Below are 21,514 nucleotides of genomic sequence, written 5' to 3'. Positions count from 1 at the left end.
AAAAAAGAAACCACTTACCTATAGTTGAGCTTCTCCAAAGATATTAGCTAACTAGATTCCAGCTTGTTAAGAAGACATTTGGTTGGCCTGTTGGGCATAAAAAAAAAAATACATTTCTGCTGTGAATCATACTTAAAGGTTGGGGAATTCCTTGTCCAGTTCATCAAAATACTGAAGCTGGTAAGGAGCACAAAGGTTGGTTTCCCTGTAAAACCCAACTGATTCTCACCAAGCCAAAAATCTTTGAGAACTAGTGAGGAAGAACTCTAGCTATTTTGTGCTGGAAACACACCACACCTATAAATAATCAAAAGAGATCTTTGGAAATGTTAAACTACGCACAATTAATTTTATTTTTTTCCTATAAATATTTCATGAGAACAAGATCAGCACCATGTATTTTAAGTCTTGCAAAGTATTTTAGATCTCATTCAGGGCAGTCTTTTAAATGTTGTGGATTTTATTTACAGGGAACTTAGGGACACTTCAATTCATTGTTGGAGAGTTACTTAAAGATCTTGCATAATCCTTGTTGTATTCTTTGAGTGAATGCTTTCTTATTGAGAGAAATAATTGTTTTTCAAAGTGATCATTTTGAGGAATTGTATACTGCATAAGCTTATATATATATATAATGCTAGACGAATACAGTATTTAACAATGCTGCAAAAATGTATTTCCTGTATAAACAATTGACGGGGGGCTACTTTAATGTTCATAGTTTAGTTGTACCGTTTATCTTACCTTGAAGCATATAAACTAATGTTACTAATTGTCAAATCCATATGGGATGAAGTCTGGCTCATTTGCAGTAACAAAATGCCTTTTGAGATGTTGGTACAGTGACATCCTGTAAATCTGGATCCATTCATTGAAAACAAAAAAGTTAGAAATTCCTTATAGCTAGGTTTTTTGGTGTGTTTTTTTTATAGGAAATGAGCCTAGCAACTAGCTGTAGCAGAGTTAAGCTGCTTTTTCTTTTCTCAATAAGTAGCAAGACAAAATAACTCAATTCTCAAGGCACTGTAAGGAGCTGCTATACAGCAGGTTTAGTCTCTTGTCTCAGTCTTAGGTACTGAAATAAAATTCACCTATACAGAGGGCCCTTATGAGGCTTGTAGTTTCATTAAGTCCATCAAAATGTGCTTTCAGTGGTGTATAACTTGAAGCGGGCATTTCTTATAGATAAGGCATCTCCATAACATCTCTAGTTTCCATATGTAACAAGATATACTTTGAAAACTGGAATCTTTGAACAGCATGATCGGTGAACAAGAAGATACCATTCTGGTGGGGGGGAGAGGGGTTGGTTTTTTTACAATGTTTTCTTTCAGATTATTTTGAAAAATTTATCTATGGCATGATCCTACAAAATTGATGGTGGCTTTCCAGGTGGCAAACTGAGACTGACTTCATTATCCATAATGTATTCATTTTACTTCCTTATCTTCTCATCTGTCTCTTATCTGATTTTCCATCTACTGCATATTGCACTTATCTGAGTATTCTGGGACAGGAAATAAATACCTTACATGTTTGTACAGTGCAGTTGCACAATGCAGTTCTGATCATTGTTTGGAGCTTTTGTGTCCTATTGTAAAAATTTTCAATTGATATTGGCTTAGCAAATAATTTGCCCTATGAGATAGATTTAATTGTTCTTTATCTACAAAATTGAATGTGCATTTATTGGAGATATCCAATTCTCGCTGATGTTATAATTCAGTTACATTGTTCATGCACTTGTGAAAACTTGAGGCTTTCATCTTTTAACTAAAGCTATGCGTGTTGCCGTTTTATGACAACTGTGTTTAATTTCTGACACGTTATTGTTTGACATTGTTCTTCCCTCTTCTGCTTTAACCTTGGACAATTAAACACAAATTTTACTTGTCTTACCATCGTACTGCTGATTTAAAAACAAAACAAAACAAAAAACCATTATAGTGGTTTAATTGGCCATCGGAAAACTTTCTGTAAGTAAACAGCTGGGTATAATTTTGTAAGGGCACAAATGCATTATTTTAGTTTGTGTTGCATCTTTCAGACAAATTATATCAGCACTTTGCAAATCTAAAATGCAATTCTTTGTGGTAAAAATAAAGTTGCTGGGGGGATGGGGACTAAGTCACTAAGAAGTATAAGAGAAATGAGTTCCTTCTACTGAAACACATTATTTGTTTCTTTTTTCAGTTGCTGATATGTGTTCAAGATGAGTGGGATGGGAGAAAATTCCTCTGACCCATCTAGGGCAGAGTCAAGAAAGCGAAAGGAATGTCCTGATCAGCTTGGACCCAGGTTAGACCACTTAAGTTTTGAAGACCTTTGGGAAAAATACATCAGTGTATACATGCTAAGTAGTTTTATTTAAGTATTTGTCCTAGTAGATAACACTGCAGTTGCAAATGCCTGTTATGTGCATTGGATCAGAAGCTATGAACAGCATGATGTTAGGCTAAACCTGCCCCTGCCTGGACTGCTGTTCCCTGTGATGGGGAGAGAGAACCAGGCTGCTACCACTTAGTGAATCTTTTATAAAATGTAGCTAATTAGGATCTAGTCCCCTACAGATTCTCCCTTTAAGCACTTTTTAAAAAAGCTTTTCCTTAAATATATTCTGTTCTGTAAGACAAAATAAATTAAAACTTTTTTTCCCCTCAACATTTTGTACCAGCATTTCAATAGAACCCATTCATAGGAAGTAGGGCTAGAAGGCACCTCATGATTTCATCAGTCCAGCTCCACACTGAAGGCAGGATGATCCCTGACTAAACCATCCTGGGCAAGAGTCCAAGCTTTTCTTGAAAATTTTCAAGGATAGAGTCCACAGTTTCACTAGGTAGCCTGTTACAATGCCTGACCATCCACATAATCAGAAAGTTCCTCCTGCTCACCAACCTAAATTTCCCCTGCTGCAGTTTGAGGCAGTTGCTCCTACTTCTGTCCCCTACTGCCACAGCTCAATCTGCCCTTCTGGTATTTGAAGACTGTTATCAAATCACCTCTCAGTCTTCTCTTCTCCAGATTTAAATTACCCTAATTCATTCAGCCTTTCTTCATAAGTCTTGCTTCCCAAGCCTCTAATCATTTTTTTCTCTGTACTGAACTCTTTCAAATCTATCCACATTCTTCTCGAAGTGTGGGCCCAAAACTGGCCACAGTGATGAGGCATCACTAGCGCTGAACAGAGCTGAAGAATCTCTTCCCTTGATTTGCAAGTGACACTGCTATTCATATAACCCAGCATGCTGTTGGCTTTTTTTGCAACAGGAGTCCCACTGCTGGCTCATATTCAACTTATGGTCTATTGTAACCTTCTCTGTGCTACTTGCAGCCTAGCCAGTCATTCCCCATCTGTATTTGTGCATGCATTTGTGTATTTGTACAAGGTACAGGACTTTGAACTTGTCCTTGTTGAATCTCATCTGATTGATTGCAAGCCATTTCTCCAGTCTTTCCAGGTCATTCTGGATTGTAGCCCTAGTCTCTAGAGTATCTACCATTCCACCTAACTTGGTGTTTCCACCTGCAAATTTGCTAAGTGTGCACTCAGTCCCATCATCCAAATCATTAATTAAGATGTTGAACAATAAGATGTTAAACACACCTCTGGGGAGGTCCACTTGATGCCTTCTCCTAACTAGATATTTGACCCACTGATGACTGCTTGAAGCAGTTGCATATCCACCTTACAGTATTCATCTAGTCTGTATTTCCTTAGTTTGTTAATGAGAAGGTCATGTGAGACAATGTCAAAAACCTAGCTAAACTCATGGTATATCACATCCATTAATTTCTCCCTATCTAAAGAGCCTGTCAACTTAACAGAAATCAGGTTGGTAAAGCATGACTTGCTCTTGATCAATCCATTCTGGACTCAGGCACCAGAACACCTTGTTCTCATGTAGGTGCTTCACTATAGATTCCTTGAGGACTTGCTCCACAATCTTCCCTGGTATCGATGTCAAATCAACTGGTATGTAATTCCCTGGATCCTCCCCCTCCCCTTCTTAAGGATGGGCAGGATATTTGCCTTTTTCCAGTCATCTGGTGACCTGACCCAACCTCCACAGGAGCTCAAAGAGGGTAGCTAATGGCTCTAAAATTACATAATAGAAGTCAGAGAAAATCCAGGTTGGAGGAGACCCCAGGATGCCATCCAGTCCAATTCCCTGCTCAAAGCAGGACCATCACTAACTAGATCATCCCAGCCAAAGCTTTGTCTAGCCAGGTCTTGAAAACCCACAAGGATGGTGATCCCACCTCTCTGGGTAACCTGTTCCAGTGTTTTTCTACCCTTCTAGAGAGAAAATTCTTCCTAATATCTAACCTAAACTTTGCTTGCTGCAGCTTGAGACTGTTGCTCTTGCTACTAACATATTTATGGAAACCCTTCTTGTTACCCTTCACATTCCTTGCTAGCTGCAACTCCAAATGCACTTTGGCCTTCATGACTTCATCCCTTCAATGCATACTTCATGTACTGGGATGGTTTCATAGAAATTGAAGAAAATTAGGGTTTGTACTGACTTAGGTCTGTTTGTTTATAGATTTGTATAGGATGGTTTGGATAGGGATACTGAAGGAATTGACATGTTAGTTCCTTTAGTATCCTGGGGTACATCCCATCTATCCCTGACAATTTGAAAGCATCTAGCTACTCTAAGTAATTCCTAACTTGTTTTGCCATTACTGTAGGCTGTTTGTCTTTCACTGTCTTTGCTGCCAGAGATGACTGCACTGATCATCTGGTAGCTGCCCCCATTTGTGAACAGTGAAGTAAAATTAAATATTTGAGCTTCCTGTGCAGCATCTGTAACTAGATTATCTTCTGCATTCTATAAGGGACCTGTGCTTCCCTTGGTCCTCCTCTTACTCTTGACATAGTCGAAGAATACCTTTTTATTGCATTTTATACCTCTTGCTGGTTGCATTGCAAATTGTGCCTTGGCCGCCTTGATTTTTTCCCTGTTATACTCTTATACTCTTCCCTAATGCTATAATCAAATTTCTACTTTTTGTAGGATTCCTTTTTGAGTTTCAGGTCCTTGAAGAGATTGCTGTCAAACCAGGCTGGCCTCCCATTCTTCCTTCTAAGGATAGTTTGGTCCTGCTCCCTTAAAAGAACCTCCCTGAAGTACAACCAGCTCTCCTGGACTCTTTCCCCTCTGACTTGCCTCCCAGGAGATCCTGCCCACCAGTTTCCTGAGTATGCCAAAGTCTGCTTTTCTGAAGTCCAGTGTCTTTCTTCTGCTACTGGTCTTTCTTCCTTATCGTAGGAACTTGAACTCTATCATCTTGTGGTCATAGAGAATCATGGAGAACTAGGGCTGGAATGAATCTCCATAGGATATCTAGTCTAACCCCTGCTGAAGCAGAATTATCCCTATCAAAATCACCCTGTACAAATTCATTTTCTAACCTTGTAGCAAACCTACACAGTCAACCCTGACACAACACAAGACAACACCCTAACCTGCCACAGGTAAAGCAAGTGGACCATAGTGGCCAACATCATGCTGCTGTGAAGATTGTTAATACACTCCCAAGAGATCCCAGGAAGATGGCCATGTGCCCCTGCTACAGAAAAAGGCAAAACCCCGTACAGTCCATACCAATCTGACCATGGAGTAAAATATCCTTCCTTCCAAATATTGCAGTTGTTCTGATCCTAAGTAGAGAGGTAAGTCCCTCTAGCTAGAAGCCTCCAACTTTAAGTCCCAGCAAGAGTATTGGCACACTTAAGTCAAAATTCCTGGGTTTGGCTGCAGCCAACACCCACCGTCCCTGAGGAAGGCTTAAAAAAACAAACACCCCTGACACGTCTAGCAGAAAGCTGGGGAAGGAAGGAGGGGGATGCATGTGGAATTCCCTCCTAGTCTGATGCGGCAACCATTAAAGCCCAGATTCATGGGGAATATGCGTTGCAGAACGGAGGCATGGCTATCCCTAGATCATCCCTGACCAGTGGCTGCCCAACCCCTCCTTGAACACCTCCAGTGATTAGACAGTCCACAGCTTCCCTAGGCAGTCTGTCCTAACGCTGAAGAAATTTTTCCTAATGTCCAGTCTAAACATACTTTGCTACAACTTCAAGCTATTGCTCCATTTCCTATTGTCTGCAGCAAAAGAGGAAAGAAGCTTTTCTTCTTTCTGGCAGCTCTTCAAGTATTTGAAGACTGCTGTTAATGTCCCGTCTTAAGCAACTTTTCTGCCTAGCTCCTTCAGCCTTTCCTTGTATGACTTACCTTTCATAGTTTCATAGTTTCATAGTAGCTAGAGTCGGAAGGGACCTAGGTAGATCATCTAGTCCGACCCCCTGCCTTGGCAGGAAAGAGCACCGGGGTCAGATGACCCCGGCAAGGTGCTCATCTAACTTCCTTTTAAAAATCCCCAGGCTAGGAGCCTGCACCACTTCCCCTGGAAGCCGGTTCCAGGCCCTAGCCGCCCTGACTGTGAAGTAGCGCCTCCTAATATCTAATCTAAACTTACCCTCCGCCAGCTTGTGACCGTTATTCCTGGTCACTCCTGGCAGCGCACGGGGGAACAGGGACTCCCCCAATACCTGCTGATCCCCCCTGACCAGTTTGTAGCAGGCCACAAGGTCCCCCCTTAACCTTCTCTTGTGGAGGCTAAACAGGTTCAGGTCCCGTAGCCTCTCCTCATAAGGCCTGCCCTGCTGACCCCTGATCATACGAGTGGCCCTCCTCTGAACTCTTTCCATATCGTCCACGTCCCTCTTGAAGTGTGGCGCCCAGAACTGGACGCAGTACTCCAGCTGCGGCCTGACCAGTGCCGCATAGAGGGGGAGGATCACCTCCCTGGACCTGCTCGAGATGCATCTGTGGATGCATAACAGGGTACGGTTGGCCTTCTTGACTGCCTCCCCACACTGCCGGCCCATGTTCATTGTGGAGTCAGTGACGACTCCAAGATCCTTTTCCGTCTCCGTGCTGGCAAGAGGGGAGTTCCCCAACCTGTAAGTGTGGTGCCGGTTCTTGCTCCCCATGTGCAACACCTTGCACTTATCAGCGTTAAACCCCATCCTATTCTCATCCGCCCACCGTTGCAACCTGTCAAGGTCAGCTTGTAGCCTATTGCACCCTTCTAGTGCACCCACATCCCCCCACATCTTAGTGTCATCAGCAAACTTGCACAGGGTGCTTTCTACCCCCTCATCCAAGTCACTGATGAAGATGTTGAACAGTGCGGGCCCGAGGACCGAGCCCTGCGGAACCCCACTGCCCACGTCCTTCCAGGTCGAGAAGAACCCATCCACTACCACCCTCTGGGTGCGGCCCTCCAACCAGTTGGCGACCCATTTGACCGTGTGGGCATCGACACCACAGTCTCCCAGCTTTTTGATGAGGACAGGGTGAGAGACAGTGTCAAAAGCCTTCCGGAAGTCCAGAAAGACTACATCCACAGCAACCCCTGCGTCTAATGATTTGGTGACCTGATCGTAAAAGGCCACCAGGTTGGTCTGACAAGACCTGCCACTGATGAACCCATGTTGGTTGCCCCTGAGCATGCATTCCCCCGCAAGGCCCTCCTGGATGTGTGCCAGGATAATTTTTTCAAAGAGCTTACCCGGGATTGAGGTAAGACTAACTGGCCTGTAATTTCCCGGGTCCTCTTTTTTTCCCTTTTTGAAGATAGGGACCACATTGGCCCTCTTCCAGTCCTCCGGCACCTCACCAGAGCACCACGAGTGCTCATAGAGCCGCGCCGGGGTCCCGCAATGACCTCGGCCAGTTCTTGTAGAACCCTAGGGTGAAGATCGTCCGGACCAGCGGACTTGAACACATCCAGCCTCTCCAGAAGTACCCTAACTCCTCGCTAACCCCTGGCCCAGGCGTGTCTCTCCCGGGGCCCGAGGGGGGCCCAGCAGGGAGGTGGCTGAACTGGTCCCTACTTAGGAAGACAGAGGCAAAGAAATCGTTAAATATGTTAGCTTTGTCATCTGGCGTGATGACTAAGTTGCCCATCGTGTCCTGCAGGGGCCCCACATTACCCGGGACCCTCTTTTTACCCCCTGTGTATTTGAAGAAGGACTTCTTATTGTCCTTAATCCGGGAAGCTAGTCCTATCTCCATCTCTGCCTTGGCCCTCCTTACTGCCCCCCTATATCCTCGGGCGACTGTAACATAGTCCTTCTTGGTGATGACCCCATCCCTCCATTGGGTGTATGCCTCCCTTTTAGCAAGGAGACATTCCCAGATGCTCCTAGTGAGCCATGGGGGTTTATGTGCCCTCCTGCTCCCTTTGACCCTTGTTGGGATTACCTCCCTTTGGGCATGGAGGATCGTCTCCTTAAGGAGCAACCACACACCTTCGACATCTGATTCCCTTCCCCTCTGGGTCCTCAGCGCTTCCCCAACGATCCTCCTTAGCTTGTTGAAGTCAGCCCTCCTAAAGTCTAGGGCTGTTGCCTTGCTGCAGCCCTTTGCCACCTTACGCTGGATGGTGAATTCCAGCAAGCGATGATCACTGTCTCCCAGGTGGCCCATCACCCGCAGCCCCCTCACCAGGTCATCACCCGTGGCCAGCACCAGGTCCAACAAGGCGTCTCCCCTGGTGGGGCTGTGCACCTCCTGGGTTAGATGGAGGTCCTGCACTCTGGCTAAGAACCGACGTGAGCGATCAGACTTGGCTGACTGCTCCTCCCAGCAGATGTCTGGGAAGTTCAGGTCCCCCATGATGACCACATCCTTAGCCCTCACTGCCTCTGTGAGCTGACCTAAGAATTCCTGGTCGAGCTCTTCTCCCTGGTTGGGAGGTCTATAGTAGACTCCCACCGTTAAGTCTCTCTCCCCTGGACTGCCTTTTACTCTAACCCAGAGCACCTCAGAGTGCCCCCCCTCTACCCCCTTGCTAATTAACGAGGAAGTATATTCCTCCTTGATGTAGAGTGCTACTCCTCCACCTTTCCTTCCTATCCTGTCCCTCCTGTATAGCCTATAGCCCTTGACACTCACCGCCCAGTCATGCGATGAGTCCCACCACGTTTCTGTGATCCCTACTATGTCAGGGCTGGTGACAGCTAGGAGGAGGGCGAGTTCCTCCTGCTTCTTCCCCATACTTCGAGCATTCGTGTAGAGGCATTTGAGGCCTCCAACGGTTGTGCCCACTGACCCCCTAGTCTCAGCAATGCCCCGTCCCCCATCACTTACCTGTTTCTCCCTTTTGACCATTGGTCTGGGCTCGCTGGCTGTTGCTGGGCCTGGTAGTTCATTGTCTCCTCCGCCCTCATCTTCCCCCTCCCCCAACGAGCCTAGTTTAAAGCCCGCCGAAGGAGGTTCACCAACCTGGAAGAGAACACACGCTTACCTTTAGGGGAAAGGTGGAGCCCATCCCCTATGATAAATCCTTTATCATTCTTGTTGCCCACCTCTGGACCCTCTCTGACTTTTCGACATCCTTTTTAAAATGTGGAGCCAAAAACTGCACATAATACTCTACATGAAGCCTAACTTATGCTGAGTGGAGAGGCACTGTTACCTCCCGTGTGTTGCACCTAATGTAGCTGTATCTGTGGATGCTGCCCAAAACCATATTTGCCTTTTGTGCGGTTGCATCACACTGCAGACTCGCATTAAGTCTGTGATATACCAAGCCACCTAGATCCTTCTCTATATTGCCACCATCTGACTAGGTATCATTGTCACCTAAGTTACCTTCCACCTTCACATTCTCAGTTCTTCCCAGTTTATAAGTAGAAAGTTGAGAAGAGCTTCCTACCTGGTAGGTCTCTCTACCACATATATCAAAAAATTTTATCACCAACACATCCCGAGAATTTGCTGAACTGCTTGTGCATTGCTATATTTCCCTCTCAGTAGATGTCCCAATTAAAATCCCCCCCATGAGAACTGGGTCCTGTGATTTGGAAGCTTCTATCAGTTAGTTGACAAAGGCCTCATCCACCTCCTGGTTCAAAGCCATCAAAGTCAAAGGCATATTCAAAGTCATCAGGCTTCAAGTATTGCCTTTCTTGTGATGGCCTCATCCTCCTAACAAAGCAGTGGTTCTCAACCTCAGGAAATACTAGCTCTCAGCTTTCACTCGTTTCTTGACTATGGAAAAGTAATAGAAGAGTTTTGTTGCAAAGAACTTGGAAGGACCACAACAGGTCAAAATGTTTTTGACACTATGAATTCCTATTTGAAATCTCTGGGTTTATCTTGTGAATCCTGTTTAGGTGTTTGTCAGAGCACCCTGGTAGAGAATCACTGTTATAGTGTGTTATAGTTGTTTTATTATGAGAGAGATGAGAAGGGCTTCATGGCTTCAGGTGCTAGGTATCCCAAGATGTACAAAATATCATAGAATATCTTACATTTGAAGACACTGACATGTTTATCAATTATGCAGGCCCTAGTACTGCTCAGAAATGTTAGGCCCACTTTGATACTATTAGTCTCTCAGCTTTGAGAAGTCAGCCTTCTGATATCAGCCTTAGACCCAGTAGAGAATCTGTTAACCTACTGATTATTTTCCAAGGAAGGAAAACAGATTTTCTTGGAAGATTTTTAACCATTTTCTACAGTTGATAGCCACAGTGAAATGTGGTTCATAGCTCTTGACATGTAAGAATTATATGCAATCCATCTAGCACACAGGAAGTATCTCCAATTCATTGTATGACCCGATTTTTATCAATCCAAGGTACAGTTGAGCTTTTCACAGCATCAGAAAGAGTCACAAAATGTCAAGTGGTGGTGGCTACACGGTTAAGAAAGGAAAAGGCACTCGTATCAATCCATATCTATCAAACAGAAGTTTTTCCTATTGGGAATTCACCATAGCCCTAAACTCCTGCCTTAGGTGTTCAAAGATATATGTCAACAAATCATTACTTCAGCCATCAAAGACAAGAGAATTCATCAGATCATCAAAGGCATATTTTCCAGAATGAGTCAATTCTTATCCATTCAATTTGAGTCCATCGTCAAAATCTATCAACCACGATACACATCTGCCTTTACATTGAGGCCCTGTATTGTAATTGTGAGACATCCATCTGCATCCATTAGAGGAATGGCTGAAGTCTGTGTAACAACCTACAAAACATTAAATACACGATTGTACATGCTTTCATCTTGTATCCTGCCTTCATTAACTCAGTGGAAGAATGCATAGAATTGTCAGAAATAGTAAACTTCCCCCCATTTTTACTTTAAAAGGTACATATTAGTTGCATCAGGAATAGGTTAGGCTATTCCCTTGGATCTGTTTTCAATATATGGATTCCAGAAGGAGGTGAGTCTTCATATAAAATTCCTAAAATTTGAGACGATCCTCCTAGCTTTCATGAATTCCATTTCATAGATCTTCACAGATAATATGTGTAATATATTATGTAAATCAATAGGGAAGTGTCCAGTCACCACCTTTGTCAGGCTGCAGTCAGATTGGCTAGGTACAGACAGTCAAAAAGCCCAAGGCTGAATTGATTCAGTCTTTGTAGATTAGTTTAAACAGCACAGATTAAATTGACACAGAATTGAACAGGCATTTACCTTTGATTCAGGAAATGCAGCCACATGCTTGCAGTGGCTCAGGCCAGAAGTCAGGGGGGAGGGCAGGCACTAGAGCATGGCTTTCTGGATGTGTGTTCATTTCTATTTCCTAATGCCCTCAAGGTCTCTGGGATTTGCAGTCCAGAATTACAGCAGCAGGACTCTGCAGGGTTACTCATCACTTCTTCCTGCTTCCAGGTGTCTGGGATTTTTAGTCCACAGTCACAGCCAGCAGTAAGTTTGAGCAGGGAAAGTGGGTTTTAACACTCCTCTCTGGCCCCAGATGCCAGCTGGGATTTGCTTGGGGGGGGTGGGGGGGGAGGGAGCGGAGGCAGTCCCACCCTCCAATAGACTGATCTGCATCCTCAGCTGGGTTTGCCCTGCTCCACCCACTTGTCAGCCAGCCCTCACTCCTCCAGCTAAGGAGCAGAGGGCTGGGGCCAGCCCTCTCCTCTGGAGCAGACAGTACAGCTCAGCTGTCCCTCTCATGCATTTGTCCAGTCCCTTTGATACCCAAAATGATAGGAAAAATCAAATAGGACAGCTGTACTGATCCTGATCAGATAATTATTCCCTGACAGGTTCTGGCTATGTGATTGCATGCCAAATATCAACTTGACTATTGACACTTACTGACATAATATCACAAAACTAGGGATAAATTCTGTATCTGAATACAAAATCACGAAACTTAACTGGATTTTAGTAGCTAAAAACTATTATTAGAGAGTGCTTACTAGGACTGTGAGAAATCCTGTTCCAAAGTTGGAAGCCTTCCAGAAGGAAAACCTTCTTAAAGTGGAAGATTTGCTGTCTGCCCTCACCATATAACTCAAAACCACTTCATTTCTTCGGTAATTCTCTCAAGGTCTGTCCTGAAAGAATCTCCACGTGCCACCATTCAATCCAGTTGTTCAGTATGCTCTGACCCTCCTTCCTTAAACTAGGGAGCCTCTGTTTCTCCAAATCTCTTTGGCTTCCATAGGTTTCATGAAAACTCCCTTTGAACCCAGTCTCTTCACCATCTTACTCTCAGTACAGGTTTCTTAGTGGGCTTTGCTTGAGCCACATAGGTCAATGCATTCCCAGAAGTCATGGCTGCCTTTTCTTCTTCTAGTTTTCATTGAGACCTCATCCTGAATTTATTCCAAAAACAGTTTTAGACTTTTTATTTAAATCAGATTTATTTGTTTGGTTTTTTTTACCAAAGCCCTATTCTTCGCCAGAGGAAGAAAAACTCTACACTGCTGTGTCTTTGTATATTTCTTCAGATAGGACAGTCCTTTAGACTCCACCTTTCTATTGATTAAATAGCGTTGATAAAGGACAAATCAATTCCTTCTAGAGAATATGTAAATGAACTAACCAGTGTATTCCAAATTGCTACCACATTGCTGGCATATTCCTCCTACCAAACATTAAAGCTGTAAGCAGAATAATTTGCAACAATTTTAAAAGGAGCGAGGGAGCACGGGCTCAGGAATGTACATCTGCTGTTACAGTGCAACTGCTATGTCTGCTTGCTTCCACAGGGATGGAAGTTAGCTTAATAGGCAGAACTTTAATGCTTAATAAAACAGGGTTAAGGTTACAACATTTTTGCTATGCTTGTGTTGCTCTAGGAGTATCAATATTAAAGTTACATCTTCCAGATGTGGGCCTGCCTCCCAGTCATTTGGGGGAATCGCATGTGCATATATCTGAAGAATTAAAAATAGTATTTTTGTTTATATGGATCCTACAACTGGCATTCAATCGCTAGTCTTTCTTTGCTGAAATTCTGAATTGGCAAACAGAATGAAGGATGATCCTTTATCTTTATACCCTCTGGTGGGGTTTGGGGATCCAGAAACATTACTTTTCTGATCTTGAGAATTGAGTCATATGTACGCATAGCTTGATCCTCAGGTACAAACCATGTCCAATAAAGGAACCACCCTTATTGCTGGGTGGGTAACTTGCAGGAAAAATATGACGTGCACGCATACTGTCTAAACTTGTTAGGCAGTGGGCAACTAAATTGCCAGAGCAGAAGGAAGACAATACTCAGCTATTCCATTCAGAAAATATGAGCCATGGACCCATTTTACGCATCTAATATATTTGATTTAGGACAGACTCATGAGGAGAATTCATGATGTTACCTGGATAAAAACAAGAAAACTTAAGAGGAAATTCTTACTCTGGTACTAACTGTAATAAAGGAGCCTTCAGCCATTCAAATCTACTGTCTAGGGCTTTCACCATCCATGTTCTATTGTTTTGTTTTGTTTTGTTTGGATTTTCAACACAGAGGAAAATATGCAGTGCTTGTTTAAATCTACTTTTATATGAAATTTCAACCTCCCACCTGCAGATTTATTTACTGACTAAATTCTCATTTATGGGGAGGGGGAATAACAAGTGATAAGTGTCCTTTTTAAAGTTCCCATTTTGAGCGAACTACCTTGTTTCTATGTAGAGTTTTGAGAAACTATTTTGTTGAGGAAAGGGCATTGGTTTTGTTTCTTGAAATTTTATGTTATGCCTTGATTAAAGATTGTAATATCACCTTCAAATAGACTTAACACACAACAATTGAACTATTATTAAAAATAGCACATTTTAATTCTGCTTTCAGCCCTAAAAGAAGCACTGAGAAACGTAACCGTGAGCAGGAGAATAAATACATAGAAGAACTTGCAGAGCTGATTTTTGCAAATTTTAATGATATTGACAACTTTAACTTTAAACCTGACAAATGTGCAATCTTAAAAGAAACTGTGAAGCAAATTCGTCAGATAAAAGAACAAGGTAAGAGCACTAGTTAAATGCCTTTGAATATTTTAATGTTGTGTCTATTTTGGGGTTTTTGTCAAGTGCAGTGTTGTCTTCTGATTTATTCCAAGATATTTATGGTTATTTAAATCCTTAGTGAAGTGTATTATTTTAGGAAAGGGTGTTTAGATCATTTTGAGTAGTTTATAAATAGGCTTTTTGTTAAATCCATAAACAGCATGGAGAAAGTGGAGAGTGAATCAATCTCATGTAAGTCTTCATTTAATGGGTTTAAAGTCAATCATATTTTTTTATTACTAAATTTTAAGGTATAGTGTAGATGAAACAAATATATATATATACATAGCATAAGTTAATTGAAAGTCAGGAGTAATGCTTAAGTGTGCAGTATGAAAGTTTGTTCTGTTCTGGTTATTGTTCTGTTTTGTTCACATGAATAGGCGTTGTGGACTGAACTGTATATATTCCCTACATTATGATCTTCTATCCTGAATTGCAATAGATTTGAGAGTACCCTAATCTCTAGTTGGAATTCTGTTGTAAATACTAGTCCAGAAAACATTACAGATTTCTTCCTGTCCTTTGTTTAGGAGCTCAGTTCTGTATTTCTTTGCTTTTTATATTTTTTTCTTTTAAAATGAAGGTTTTTGTTGTGGCACCAGTAAATCTGGACAAGCATGAACTTGAGGTCAATTCCTACTTGTGAAGTATGTGCATATTGCTTTCCTTGAGGGTTAAGAGGAAATTATGACCTGCTTTTAGAATAACTTTTAGGTTTTGTTCCCTTTCATCCATATCAGTCATATTTTCTATTTTAGAATGTACTCTTTTACCTTTCTTTGGAAAGGCAGTGCCTTCATATCAAGCCAAGTATATGCATCTCTGCAGATGTGTGCAGATGAAGTACTCTGCTGCTGTGGATTCCAGAGTGCTTTACTTAAGAAGAGTGTGCATTGAATCAGTTTGGTCCTTTTTTGTTTTTAACAGATAGCTAGGAAAATATGTAGTTTTGATGCACCAATTCAAGATGTTGAAAATTGGAATTTATAAGAACATGAAAATATCATGTTGGTCTGGCTTCTGAGGATTTGGGTTAGATCCCACTCCATTTATTAAACTTAGGCACATAAATGCAATTCGGTACCACCCTCCTCCAGTTCCTGAAAAAAAGACAGCATAAAATATGAATTGGTCCTTCTCATCCTTACTATTTTTGTGACTGTCTTACAGCTAAGATGATGGGTATGTTACAGAAGGAGGTGCATTAACATTTTTTCAGAGATTTGCACTGTATGAAATAGGCATCTAAAAGTGTAATCCTGAATCCATTTTGGTGCCCTGCAGATGAAATAGAATCTAACTTCTGCAGTTGTAATTTGGGATGTAGGCTGTTACATGACACAAGTTCCACTGAGCTTTCTCTGACTTTGGTTTGATTACATCTTTATTTCCTGGTGCAGCAAAATTCTGTGTTTAAGCTTTTTTTTTTGCCTGTTGCTGTACAGGAGCAAAGGGATCTAATCATCCACTATGACAGTTTAGCTAACTCTTTTAATTGTATCATAACTCTCATAATCATAATTTTAGGTGATTTTTCTAATAGCCCTGTGTCCTGAAGTCATCTATATAGAGGAATTTAAGTTTCTGGAGGAAAGCTTCAAAATACCACCTGAGTGCCCACCACAGAAACTAGGTTTAAAACTGAAATAAAGATTAACTCAATATATCTTTTTTGTTTAATCCTCATAATTTTAATTCAATTTTATGAGTTGGGAGGCCTGAATTATAGTTCATGAATCCTCAGAATTAACAAGGAATCTCTAAAAATGCTCTGGGTTTGGTTGGTGGTCATATTAGAAGGTGGTATGGGAAAACCGGTTTCCCACCACTTACGCCATCACTGCTTCTGACCATTCCCTGATATTCCAGAAGTAGCTACTGGTGGCTAGTCTGAAAACTTATTTTTGCTTGTTAGTTCGAAAAGTTAAATCAGAAATAATGGAAAACTTTTTGTTCAGTTAATTTTCCAGGTAATTCACTTCAAGTTATGGATATCATGGGCAGAAAGTCCTGGTCATCTTTTTTTTTTCTTTTTAAAGGGGGGAGGGGAGGAAACCTAATAGTGTTTTTTTTTAATATAAAACATAAAGAAAATCAAACCATTAAATAAATGTGAGTTGAGTGACAAACTAAGCTAGAAGGGCTGTTAATATGGACAAAAAAATGTGAAACTATTTTTGTTTGTGTCCCAGCTTGTCTCATAAAGCTACTTGATGTAAAAAGCCTGATTGACAGATTGCTGACAGTAAAATAGTTATGTTTGATTTGTAAGCAGCTATTTTTTCTTATGAAAAAGCAACTCCAAGATGTTACTCTTTATATAGCTCAGCGCACACTAATAGCTTTCCTACTTAGTGTTTTGAATATTACAGTAACAAAAAGTTAATCCAGTAATTCCATTCTTTTCTTTTGCTAATGGAACAACTATACCTCATCACAGCTGAGTGTCCCTTTTAACCAGGCTCTGGCACATTTTTCACCATTTGTTTTTCCTCCCTCAGTACTTTTCAGGCACTTCCCTTCTTTATGCTTCTTTTTCACTGGTTACTTATCTCCCTCATTGTCTCTCTGCTCTCACTTAGTGGCTCACTCGCTCGTTTTCCATTCAAACAAACATTGCGTTCTCTTGGCTCAGGAGCATCCAGCAGTGGCTGTTTAAAGCCACTTGAATATGAATATATAGTATAGCTGAATGCTAAGGGAGAGGCAAGACGCATGAACAAATGTATCCTGTTGGTGAACACGGTACATTGGATGAAACTGTAACCTTGACCGCTACAGTGACTGCTTCATGGAAAGAATGAACAATGAAATAATCAACAACACACACTACCGTAACAAGCTCTCTCTGCCAGAGAGAAGGGCCATAGAATCTCTAAGGTCTAACCACCAAATAGTAGTAAAACCAGCAGATAAAGGAGGAGCCATAGCCATCCGAAGCCATGAAGACTAAGTAAAGGAAGCCAACAGATAACTCTCTGCTACCACCTACTACAAAGAACTACAAGAAGACCCTACTCCCCTTTTCACCACAAAACTCAAAAATACCATCAAATCCTTTCCACCACAACTACAAGAAAAATTACAGACCTTGATCTTCCCACTAACTAACCCAGGGACTTTTTACATGCTCCCTAAAATCCACAAACAAGGGAACCCTGACAGACCTATAATTTCCAACCGTGGAACCTTAACTGAGGAAATATTAGGTTTCATTGAATCAATCCTAAAATACAGACCATGTTATACAAGAAACCCACAGACGAATGTACATATCTGCAAAGAACCAGCAATCACCCTAAACACTCCAAGAAAGCTGTGATATACAGCCAATCCCTCAGATACCGCCAAACTTGCATGGAGGAGAACACCCAGGATTGCCACCTCACTAGTCTTAAAAAGGCTTTCACCCAACAAGGACACTCCTCCAGAGAGAGAGAGAGAGCTCACATGTTTGAAAGAGCCACCTGTATACCACATGAAGAACTGCAGCACTACACAAGAAAACCACCCACAAATCGCATGCCACTGGTTATGATATATCACCCCTCCCTCAAACCCATATGGAAAATCCTCAGACAGTTGCAACCCACGCTAGAAGGAGACCCTATTCTTAAAGAGATCTTCCCAGTACCACCCATCCTAGCCTTCAAACGAGCACTGAACCTCACTAACCTCATCACCAGAAGCAAACTTCCTACAACCCAGAATACACCAAATGGATCCAGACCATGCCATGACAAGACATTCAGAACCTGCCAACAAATATCTCTACCACCTGCACAATTACTAGACCCCACAACAGAGCCATTAGCATCCCTGCATCTTACAGTTTCACCTCCAGAAATGTAATGCATCTCATCCAATGCACCAAATGCCCTGATGCAAAATACGTAGGAGAGACCAAACAACAACTGTGCACCAGAATGAATGCACACTGGAAATCTATCAAAGACAAGAATAGCCAGTTATCTGGGGGGGGCACATTTCTCACAAGAAAACCACTCTCTCTCCAATCTCTCAGTTCTAATCCTCAAAGGGAACTTACAAAACACTTCTCACAGACTCTGAGAACTTTACTTCATCAACCTCCTGGATACAAAAAATCATGGACTAAATATAAACATATAGGTTTATGACACATTATAACCTGCCTGACATCTGACTCCCCAGGTACCTCTCCACTATTTACCTGCTACAGTCATCCCCTTTCTCCCTCCCCACCCAGCCTGTCTCTCACGCACTAACTCCTCAGTTTACATCTTCACTGACTGCCTGTCTTGCATACAGAGCAGCCCAGCCTCTGGCTTACTTGCTATTCATTCTATTCAGGAAGAGCACACAGCAACTGCAGAGACTTCCTCAGCCTGACAAACGATTTTTAAACTCGAAAGCTTGCTAAAAAAATTTTCCCCTACTATTGTTGGTCTAAGAAGAGATATCAGATTCACCCACATAACCTCTGCTTATGTCCTTAAAACAACATGGCTACAACCTCCACCCCTGTATACATATTCATCAGAAGGTTGATTTAAAAATCAACAAATTTACCTTTGAGAACATAAATAGGTGATTGTGCATCTAACACTGTTTTTGCATATGCAAACATACATTACTTTGTGTTTGCACACATTGTACAGATGTAGGGGCTGATTTGAAAATTTGGCTCGATCTGTTGAAATCTTAACTTCTCCACAGCTAATACAGTGTCAGTTCAGGAGTATTCAGTGTCAATATCTAGAGTCTCTTTTTTACAAGTGTCATGCTGGAGGCAGAGATTCCCATGTTACTCTAGAAATATACTGAATCATTTACCACACTGGGTTGTATTTAAATCAGTCAACCTGAGATAATAGCAGGAACTCTACAGAAGACCCGTCTGTACTTAGTTTGCAAAGCTTGTAAAGGTCTTGTGGAATAAACAAGTGACAAGATATTTCTGGAGGCAGGGTTAAAGTATTTATAACATTTGCTACAACAAGTGGCGATGATCTGCAGCCCTTGGGCAATAAAAGATGAGCATTAAATCAGTTTTCCTAGATAAACTTGATTTTGTTCTGTGTGGGTCTTCAAACGATTACACTGTATCTGATGGCCATTAGAACCCTTACATAAGTCATATTTGGGACTCAGTAGACTTTTTAATTCTTTCTCAGAGGTATTGTAAAACATTGAGACGTTCAAGGTGGACATTAACTACATCTCAGGATCCAAAAATAGTGGTTAAAGCTTTGGAAAAGTTCACTTTTTTTAAAGCCAGTTAATACTACAGTGCCAATTTGAAGGTTTCTGCATGGCAAGTAAATTTTGATGGTTGTTACCTCAGTTGAAAGGATTTTTATTTTAATTTTTGTTAGTTCAAAGCTTTTTTTTTAAGTCAGTTTCTTGCTTACACTGACTACTGATTTGTAGGGAATGTTCCGTTAGAAAATGAGTTGCATAGATTAAACATACGTATCATTTTAATAGTTCACTACAAACATATCTCTGCCTAATACTGCAGAAAGCAGTAGCTAATTAAGGCAAACATACTGAAGATCAACATCATACTAAAGATGATTTTAATAGTGCTATAAATGCCTTGCATTTTGGCAATGTCTTTAACAGATTACACTGGGGATTCTGAGCTCTAGGTATTATAATTATTTAAATTTAGTAAGTTTTTACTAGCTTCTAGTCTTTCTAATAGCTCCTGCACTTTTAGACCTGATCTACATACTTTTTTTTGTATAGATTGAACTAGTTAAGTTAAAGGGGTATTTTTTTATATTGATATAAAGTGTAGACTCATTGGTATAAAGATGTTTATCTCGGTATAGCTTGATCCCCTTTAGCCATACCACAGTAAGCACCTTTGTTCTGGTATAACTACGTATATACCATGGGGTCCTGTTGTCTTAAGTGTACCTACTTCTGAACCGATTTGGTTAAAATGGTACCATATCTATGTAAACAAGACCTAAGATTGTGGTTAAAAGGAGCTTCTTTTCCCTCCAGTTGGAGGTGGCAGGGGATTGATGTTACCTTGCTGAATCCCCATAAGCTTGAACTTTAATAACAATCTTTAAGTGTAGTTCTAGTCGGACAATAGTCAAATGGAAAAAAACGTGCTTTTGCCCAACAGATCTGGCTCCTGTATATTTTTGGACTCAGATTTAATTACTTTACTGATTTAAGTAAATTTTTACTACTTTTTACTCTGCAAAACCAATAAAGCTGAGAGACAGAAAATTGGATTCTATTCCTTATTGTGCATTATAAACAGAATTATTTCTTAAGTTCCAATTACAGGGCAGTCATTTATACCATGAAACTATTGAAAGCAGTGGTTGTACAACTGCCATTCAGGGCAAAATTTGACAAGCAAAGCCCTTTATTATATGTGATGAGGCACAAAACAGAAAGAATATGGCTTTATTTTCAATTCCCAGGTTGAGTTTGCAGAGTGAGTAGCTGAAGTATTATTTTTCTCTTAGTCTGACCTATTTGATATGGGAATTGATATACAGTGAACATGGAATGGCAAAAGCCATTTTTATAGTCACTTTTCTGCAAATAACTATACTTTAAAGCCTTTTTAAATGTAGTGTTACATGGACTGTATCTGGAGCAATGAAAGATTCTGGAAGGATACAACTGCTGTATGTAATTCTAGCCTGGAAGATGGTACTGATAGGGTGCAGTATTTTTAATACTTGGAAGAAAATAAAGCTTCTTTAAGAACTTCTTTTCCCTTGAGAACTTTTGTTTGTATTATCTTATAGTGCTTGCATAAAGAATTAGGGATGTCCAGATGTGATTAAAAAATTGTACGGTATGATTTCAGCATGGTGATCAAATAAGATGTATTTGGATGAATCCTAAAGTAGGTACCTTGCAAGTGTGTGGAGTAGTTCTTTGATCCTGTATTTCTTACAAAGATATGAAAACAATTCTATGCAAAAACTAGGATAAAATATTTCCAGTTATGTTGTACAAATATGCTCGGAAAAATGTATTGTTTATATCATAGCATTATTCTTTATCTATTGATCAAGGTTTTAAAATATGCTCTTACACAGTATAAATTAGGTGAGTGTTTGCTATGCATCTTCCAGAAAAGTGGGCACATTGGTAATTGCGCAAGAAAATTAACTGCATGCCTCATTTGAAAA

General features: G+C 41.1%; 1 protein-coding gene across 8 annotated transcripts in view; it reads left to right on the top strand.

Moving 5' to 3' along the window:
* NCOA2 (nuclear receptor coactivator 2) overlaps window positions 1–21,514 on the top strand; it is a 271,388-nt gene that overhangs the window by 144,033 nt on the left and 105,841 nt on the right. For 5 of the 8 annotated variants that reach the window (XM_090040140.1, XM_090040137.1, XM_090040138.1 and 2 more), the window contains 3 exons: window positions 2,194–2,298; window positions 11,646–11,756; window positions 14,143–14,315. In XM_090040140.1, coding sequence (XP_089896266.1) covers window positions 2,213–2,298; window positions 11,646–11,756; window positions 14,143–14,315 — 370 coding nt within the window. In that variant the 5' untranslated portion in view covers window positions 2,194–2,212. The remainder of the gene's footprint in view (window positions 1–2,193; window positions 2,299–11,645; window positions 11,757–14,142; window positions 14,316–21,514) is intronic. The other 3 variants (XM_090040142.1, XM_090040143.1, XM_090040144.1) reach the window with 1 other exon arrangement.

Source organism: Crocodylus siamensis, chromosome 3 (genome assembly GCF_052110815.1).
Source record: "Crocodylus siamensis isolate JL-2025a chromosome 3, ASM5211081v1, whole genome shotgun sequence".
Taxonomy (NCBI): Eukaryota; Metazoa; Chordata; order Crocodylia; family Crocodylidae; genus Crocodylus; species Crocodylus siamensis.
The sequence above is the reverse complement of the archived record's forward strand: the minus strand, read 5'-3'. Positions and strand labels throughout refer to the sequence as shown.